This window comes from Canis lupus, chromosome 27 (genome assembly GCF_048164855.1).
Source record: "Canis lupus baileyi chromosome 27, mCanLup2.hap1, whole genome shotgun sequence".
Classification (NCBI taxonomy): Eukaryota; Metazoa; Chordata; class Mammalia; order Carnivora; family Canidae; genus Canis; species Canis lupus.
The window spans coordinates 31,878,958-31,887,599 of record NC_132864.1 but is presented as its reverse complement, the minus strand read 5'-3'; the positions used below and the strand labels follow the sequence as shown (position 1 = coordinate 31,887,599).

Here is an 8,642-nt window from a genome sequence, read left to right as displayed (position 1 = left end):
GGGAAAGCTAAAAACACAAACACTATCTATTTCCATAGATAACTATAAAGTGGTGACATAAACAAGAAAGTCCAGTAAGAAATAACTACTGAAATGATAGCACACAAAGGACTCAGGAACTTACTGCCTATTTCATCAAGAGCGAAATTGGAAGTCATAGTTCGAGCAAGGGTCCCTGAGGGTGTCCACCTTGACAAATTGCCCTAGGCCTTCCCCAGACACCAGCGACCTATTGACTTTCCTGTGGGGCAGATCTGGGTGGTGATCTGCAGCCAGAGCAGAGTGGAGGGATCGATAGACTGGAGACAGAATCACCCAAGTCCCCAGGAGTCCTCTCAGGCAGGAAGGTGATAGAGCAGCGCCCCTGTGGGTCCTGAGTGATCCTACATGAGTCAGGCAGGAGCTTCCTCTGGGCTGTCTTGTGCCTCTGAGAGGACATACTGATGCAGGCTGACGAGGGCACTCTAGAGATCACTGTGTCCCCTGTGCTGTGTCCTGTCACATCAGTGTTCTCTCCCACAGGGTGTCAGGGAACCAGCACTGGGAGCTCAGGGGCTCTACATGGGTTGGGGTATCTGATACATGGCTCAGTGCCTCTTCACATCTGCTCCCCTCATTCCATGTGCCTCATCATTGAGAGACTGCACACAACTATTCTCAGCTCTGATCCTCCCAGGTGATCAAGGACAATTTTCAAGGAGTTACGTTATTTCTAGAAGCCTATATTTTGAGTCATTTCTGCAATCATAGCTGTGTTCATAAACGATATCTTCCTGAAATTTAAATCTGATACTCTCTGCTACGTTTTACTTGCTCCAGTGATTTGCTAGAATGAGAAAATGCATTTAGACTACATGCCTTTTGTTTTAATATATATTTTAAATCCTTTGTTTCAACAAAGACTTAAAGACTGTCAGTGTCAAAATCAGCCCAATTGGACTCGGGACCCTGGAAGGTAGGTTAGATGTTGGCAGAAATAATTCATGACCACCACCTCTACCCCAATGACAGGAGCAAGAAGCAGAGCCAGTTCCCCTCCTGTCCCCACCCTTTCTCCTTCCCCTAAAAGGAATTCTCTATTCATTCAGTGAAGAGGTGAACAGAGGATCCAGGCTATGGTAGAGAAGCCCCTGAGCTCTGCGTACTGTGCTCTGATTGTTGGCACGGACATGGTCCCTTCCCAGGTGAGTCCTATTGTTTCCCCAGGGAACACTGCAGTTTGAATTCATGAAGCAAATATACTTTTATTGAATGATTGTCCTGTCCATCTATCCTTCCATGAAAATCGTGTCTGGACCTGTTACTCCATGATGCAGTGGAGTTTGATGAAATATGAGAGCTGTTTGATTCAGAGCTGAGAGCTCTTGTGGCTCCAGGGCTGCAGCTGCAGGATAGTGTCACCCACAGTGAGGACCCTGCTTGCTCTAGTGTGCAGGGATAAATGCTCCTGGTCTTCCTCACCCAGACCCTGAGCTCTCAGGAGCAGCCCAGTAACTCCCACTGCTGGCCTCAGACACCAGGCCCCTCACCCCATGTCACACTCCCCAGCCCTCCTAAAGGGGCCTCTGACCTTTGCAGTTAGACCTTTCTGATATCACACCCAGGAAAGTAGAATGTAGCAGGTCATCTCTGTGAGGTTGAGCCATTCATTTTTCCAGGGCATCAATGCCCTCATTTAGACAGCTAACTGGAATAGTTATGTCACAGTGTGTTTCAGGATTCCCTGACAGTGGAGTTGCATCTGCCTTGTCCCTGGTTTCATTACTGGGAAATAATGCTCTTGAAACCAGCTCAAGATTCACAGTCTCTAGAGAAGCCCATTGGTTCAACCTTGATAATAATTCTACCTCGGTTTACCCTTATAGGCTGACTTATTTGGTTACTGCTGGTGTCAGGGTCTCCTGTTAGGTTCACCAGCCTCTCTTGGATTTTAATCTCTGTCTTTTGCAAGGAGAGTATCATGCTGTCAGGGACAACATGTCCTTTGTCATTGATAACTAGTGTGGGTTCTCACTTATTCTTGAATATTACCCTTACAGCAATTATTTTGTAAGGAATTTCTGATACATTTCAGATGTTTTGGGTCTACTTGTGTAATTTTGCTCAGTCCTAAGGTTGACATTAAATAACACTGTTGTAAATGGTCTATAAAATTGATATTGGAAGCCTGGTTGGCTCAGTAGGTGAAGCGGCTGCCTTCAGCAGGTCACGATCCCAGAGTTCTGGGATAGAGCCCTGCACTGGGCTTTTTGCTCAGTAGGTGGTCTGTGACTCCTCTCCATCTGATCCCCTCCCTGCTCATGCTCTCTCACTCACTCATTATCTCAAATAAGGAAATAAAATATTTTAGGAAAATTAAAATGATACCAGCCCATCCTTCGTTTCACTGCCACTTACTTCCTGAAGGGATAGCTGATAACACTCTTGAGGATGTGCTCTAGTAATTTATATCCACACACTCTCACAATACACACACATACGCAACACATATATATTACATGATGTAATCTTGTTTTTTTCTGTAGTTCCATTGCTCCATATAAAACATAATCAGTGTTTTTTGACCAGCATTAGGATGTCTGTCATTTTGATTCATGGCTTATCAATATTCTATAGGAAACTTTACCATAATTTCACCACATTTCCACAGAGAAATATTCATGTTGGCTTCAATTGTGTTTTGTTAAGATTTTATTTATTTATTCATGAGACACACAGGCAGAGAGAGAAGCAGGCTCCATGCAGAGAGCCCGATACAGGTTAGATCCCCGGTCTCCAGGATCAAGCCCCGGGCTGAAGGCGAAGCTAAACCCCTGAGCCATCTTGGATGCCTGGTTTCAATTATTTGTTATGTAACATGTCTTAACTACATGTACCTGTATATTTAATTGGCGTGTATTAGTTAGACAATTTTCAATAGAACTGACTTCAAAAATATAAAATGCTGATGCAAATCATATATATATTTAATATTTGATATAATTTAAAATTGATGTTCCAAAATTGGTTTACCAATTTATATTCTCACCAGCAACATATGAGAGTTCCTCTTTCAGCAGACATAGTACAGAGGATAAAATCAAAATTAATACCTGCCAATTTTATAATTGAGAAATAATTTCACTCATCAGCCACATTCCACTTATTAGTGACTTTTCCCAAATCTATTTATCGAATTTTAGATATATTGTTTTTCTAGGGCTGCCATACAAAGCACCACAAATTAGGTGGCTTAAAAGTTTAGAAATGAATTTCTCCTGTTCATACAGAGTTCCAAAGTTTGTAGGGCCTTCCATGCCACGTTCTGTCTGGACCCTCCAGAGGAATGCTAGCTTCTCCATGACTGTGAGAAATTTGAGGAAAAATTTGGGGTTCCCATTTGGTGGTTTACAGAGGCAGAACCACCGTCTCTGCCTCCACCTTCCCACGAAGCCCTCCTTGTCTTTATCTGAATGTCTTATTACAAGCACACCAGTCAACTGAATTAGGATCCACCTACCCAATCATCATCTCATCTTTACTAATTACATCTGTAGCGCCCCTTTCCAAATTATAGGTCACCTTCTTAATCCTTGAGGTCTAAAACTTCAAGGAATGTTCTTTTGGAAGATACAATTTAATCTAGGATATAGGGGAAGAAGAATCCTTTCTGAGATGCTTATAATTGTTAACATTTTTTAATATGCAACACGGTTGCTTTGCACTGAAATGAATCCCAATAAAGTAAACATTAAGACAGTACAAAATGAGGATTTGTTCCATTTATTTTTAGCTGTCTTTGAAGATTGGTAATGTTCCTTTTTCTAGAGGAAATGTACTTATCCTCAATCTATAATTCTGATGCAATAGAAATTTTGTAATACGAAATACCTGAATTTGGCTTTCCTCTCTTTTTCCCCTTTAATACTTTGTTCTGTTGCTTAAATTCCACACAAGTGAAATAATATATTTCTTTCTCTAACTGATTTATTTTACTTAGTATTATATTCTCTCCATCCACATTGTTGCAGATGACGATATTTCATTCTTTTTTCATGACTGACTAATATTGCATTATATATAGAATGGAATATATCTATATCTCTACCTATATCTATATGCATCTTTATACACACACACATGGGCTCTTTCTGTAATTTGGGTATTGTTGAAAATGCTACTATGAACCTAGGGGATCATGTATCTCTTTGAATTAATATTACTGTATTTTTAAACACCTAGGAGGGAAATTGCTGTATAATAGGATAGTTCTATTTTTAACATTTTGAGTATCGTCCATACTGTTTCCCAGAATTGCTACACAAGTTTGCACGTCCATCAATTGTTCAAGATGGTTCCCCGTTATCTGTGTCTTTGCCCACACCTGCTGTTTCCTTGTTGTTAGTGGTTACAACTGGTGTGAGGTCATATCTCAGTTTCCTTTTGATTTGTATTTGGGATGTTTCTTTTATCTCCTCCTCAGTTCTGATGAAGGGTGTGCTTGGTGGTATACTGTGCAAATAGGAGCCCACAATGCCATCGGATTCTGGATCCTCAGCCCAGATAGAAGCTTCCATCCAGGGAGGAGTTCTGGGGTGGGTGAGAGCAATGGGTTTGTCCCCTGGGAGGAGACAGCTGCTGTCATCTCTCCTTCTGGCAGTGAGCACCAGTGCAGGGCCCAGGCAGGTGGAACCATTTCAGTGGGTTTCAGGCCTGGCCAGCTCTGAGCAGGTGCACAGCGCCCCCTGCGGATACCTCAGGAGATCATTCATGAGGAAGAGAATAGAACAAAAAGAAGGTAGCCTATTTTTGGTTTCCACAAGCAAGGGAGCAAAGAAACAGTAAGTGTCCTCTACTCTTGAGTCCCTCTAGAGTTTCCTTTTTTTCAATTTCTCCTCTTATCTTTTTCAGTTCTATAATATCCGTTTGGTTTATTTTGATAACTTCTATTTCAAATCTGCATTTCTATCTTTTCCATTTGAGTGAAGAGTGGGATGAGGAGAACGGGCGCCCAGACCCTGGTACAGATGCCCCAAACTCTGCTTCTCAAGCCCACCGCCAGCCCTGAGGAATTTAACCCTTCTAAGGTTCTGCCTTATCCTCAGGGTGGGTTCTTCCATGCAAATCATTCCCTGGCCTGTGACCATGCAAGCCTCTATTTGGAGCCATGACTGAGCTGCAGCTGAGCAAAGAAGAGTGCAGGAGTGGAGAGTGGTTCACCCAGGATTGAGGCAGGAGCACCTGCAAGAGGAAGGGAGACAAGAAGAGCTCCCAGCTGAGGAATGGGAGAACCAGTGCTTTCTGGTGGAATGGGAGACATGTCCACCTTGGGCTCCATTTGGTGCCCATGGCTCTTGTCCCCCATCCCCCACTTCTCACTGTTCAGCCTCTTCAGGTTGGCTTCTTTTACTTAGAAATAGGCATGGAAGTTTTCTCCCTATGTTTTTTGACTTGATAACTCAAGTATTTTCTTTAAGATCTTATTTATTTATTCTGAGAGACACAGACAGAGAAAGGCAGAGACACAAGCAGAGGGAGAAGCAGGCTCCATGGAGGGAGCCTGACGTGGGACTCAATCCTGGGGACCCAGAACCACACCCTGGGCCAAAGGCGGTGCTAAACCACTGAGCCACCCGGGCTGCCCCTATCCCTCTATTTTTAAAGAGAATTTCCTTCTCTACTTTCATGTCTAGATCTCTACCCATAGTGTGTGGTAACCTCCTGATGATCCTTTCTTTCCTTGAGTCCAAGCCTTAATGTCCCTTCCATTAAAAAGCATTACAAGGGAGCCTTTGCACCAACTTGCAGTTTGTCAGCTTTGGTTGTTGTCTCTCATATGAGCATGAGCAGTTCGCCTTGCAGATAGGACTAATCCTGTCATTATTCTGTCTCTTAATTTAATCTCAAATGTGCACAGAATATATAAGGAACTCTAGAAATTCAACAATGAGAACATAAAAGTCCACTTTTCATTAAACCAAGTAAAGATCAGCAAGGGAGATATACTGATAGTAAGTGTGCATGAGAAGATTTTACATTAGATGAAAACCATTCCTACATATGTATTAGGACAGAAAGAAGAACTGACCAAACATATAGAGCCAGCCTGCTAAACTCCCACGAGAATAAAGACATAGAATATAATGCAGAATTCATTTGTCCCAAGGAAATCCATGAAGATGAATTGTTTTAAACAAAATAGGAAATAAATGCTGAAATAACAAAGGTTGAATTGGAACATGCAGGAAGCTAGTTTCTTTTGGACAATCTGCCAAAACCTGGCTTTGGAACCAAGTATCCTGAATTGTCTCTATTGTTATTTAAAGAGGTTTACCCAGATGAAAACTTTGGCATTACGGCGAATATATCTCCCTGATTTAATCACAATGGCACCTGCTTGCATTAGTGAATTGAACTGGGAACTATCTCCCAGAGATATTTAATATTGCTACTAAATTTAAATGAAACATTTCTCTTTCTCCCTTGCAAAGGCTCTACATTATTTTATTTTATTTTTTAAAGACTTTATTTATTTATTTATTTATTTATTTATTTATTTATTTATTCATGAGAGACACAGAGAGAGAGAGAGAGGCAGAGACACAGGCAGAGGGAGAAGCAGGCTCCATGCAGGGAGCCTGACGCGGGACTTGATCCCGGGTCTCCAGGATCAGGCCCTGGGTTGAAGGCAGGCGCTAAACCACTGAGCCACATGGGCTGCCCTCTACATTATTTTAATTCAAAATTACGAGAGTAGTTAAATAAGATCTAACAAGAGAGAGGAAACAATCTGTGATGCAAAGTGGGGCAAAGTATGGGAAAATATATACATAAACTCTACTTTTATTTCACAAGATGTATGTACCATTCATTGAAGAAGCCCTGGGAATTGTATACTGAAGTGGATGGTGTATTTGGACTCTAAAATGAGAAGGAAAATACAAGCACAAAGAGACAACAACCACTAAACAAACTGTGAGGTCCTTGAGCTGAGCTCCCAGGGCAGCTTACATATTTGACCCAGAGACAGGATTTTATGTTACATACAATACTTCCAGACAGTGTGGTTTCTCAACTCTGGATTCACTGCCAGTTTCCAGTGGGGAACGTACACTGGTTATTGGGGAAATCTCTGTTATGGAGAGAGGCTCATCATAAAATTCATCAATTTAATTACCTTTCTCCTTTGGAGGCAAGAAGCAGGCCCTGGGCTGGGAGCTGCAGCAAGTGACACACTGTGTTGAAAATATGCATCTAGAGGGGCCTGACTGATTCAGTCAGTAGAGGGTGGGACTCTGATTTTGGGCTTGCAGGCTTGAGCCCCACCTGGGTGTAGAGATTACTAAAATTAAATCTTTAAAGACAAAAATGAAAATATACATGTGTATGTAATATTTCCTAAAATCTAGTATGATGTGTGCTGTCATAGGGATGGATTTCATCTTGTGTTCTACGCGTTTTATAAGAGAATATGTATTAGTAATATTAAGATTTATTAGTATTAAACATTTTAACATTTAAAGGCTCCACAGGTATTATCTGTAACAAAGGAAAGAATTACAGGAGGGCACCATTTTGTGCCACCATCCCCAGGGACTATGCTCTACTGTTGTCACCAGTAAAGGGATGAGTGTCCTCAGTACATGTGTCCCAGCTTGGAACCTATGTCCCCAGGACTGTGTCCCACCCCTTCATCTGCCTCTGTCACTGTGCTTAGCATCAGTGTCATACACTGGATTGGAAGCTCCAAAGAAGCTTCTAGATGAGGAGGACCAAAGACAATGGCCTAGGGGTTTTAGTCTCACCTCCTCATTATCTGAGACACTGTGGGTAAGTGTAGCTGCTCCCACTGCCGTGACCTATAGCACAGTAGTAGTCAGTCTCATCCTCAGGCTGCAGCCCAGAGATGAGCAGGAGCCCTACATTGGCTGAGGTGTCTTTGGATCCAGAGAAGCAGCTGGGGACCCCAGGTCCCAACTCTGTACTTGAGTAGTAGTACAGGAGGTACCAGGGAGGGCTCCCTGGCTTCTGCTGGTGCCAGTATATGCTATAGCCACCAACACTGAAGCCACTGCTCAGGGTGCAGGTGAGTCTGGTTGTTGATCCCAGGGATGCAGAGAGGGAGGGCAGCTGGGTCAGCACAAGCTGGGACAGGGAGCCTGCAGACACACACACGTCACAATGAAGACAAGAAACAGGGTGCATGTGGTTGAGGAGCTGAGCCACAGGGATCCGATTCAGGCTGGGGTCGCCCCACCTTGCATTGGGGCCTGTCCCTACCTGTGCAGTGACAGAGGAGCACAAGGAGGACAGGGGTCCAGGCCATGGTGACGTAGCCCCTTCTTAGGCCATGGAGCTGGGGCTGGGCTGCCCCTGGCCTGTCTTATCCCCTGTCCCAGGGCCTCACAATGAAGGGGCTGCTCATGCAAATGTGACCACCCCTGCCTCTCCCTCCTGTGCACTTACTGTTCTGTGGCCCTGGGACAGGGAGGATTCCTGATAGACTAGCTTCCTCCTGGTGGGCCTCGTGGAAGCAGCTCTTGGAATCCATACACAGACCCAGGTCTAGGGACTCTTCCAGGTCCAGAAAGGACACAGCTGCTGAGTTTCAGCTATAAGCAGGGCCCAGGCCCAAGAGCTTCTGACAGAGGAGAGCTGCACAG

At 43.5% G+C, this 8,642-nt stretch overlaps 1 gene segment (V, D, J or C); it reads right to left on the bottom strand.

Moving 5' to 3' along the window:
• Positions 1-7,791: 7,791 nt before the first annotated feature.
• On the bottom strand, positions 7,792-8,305 carry LOC140619003 (probable non-functional immunoglobulin lambda variable 5-48). The segment is given in 2 exon segments: positions 7,792-8,138; positions 8,260-8,305. Coding segments are annotated over 2 exon segments (393 nt in total).
• Positions 8,306-8,642: the final 337 nt, after the last annotated feature.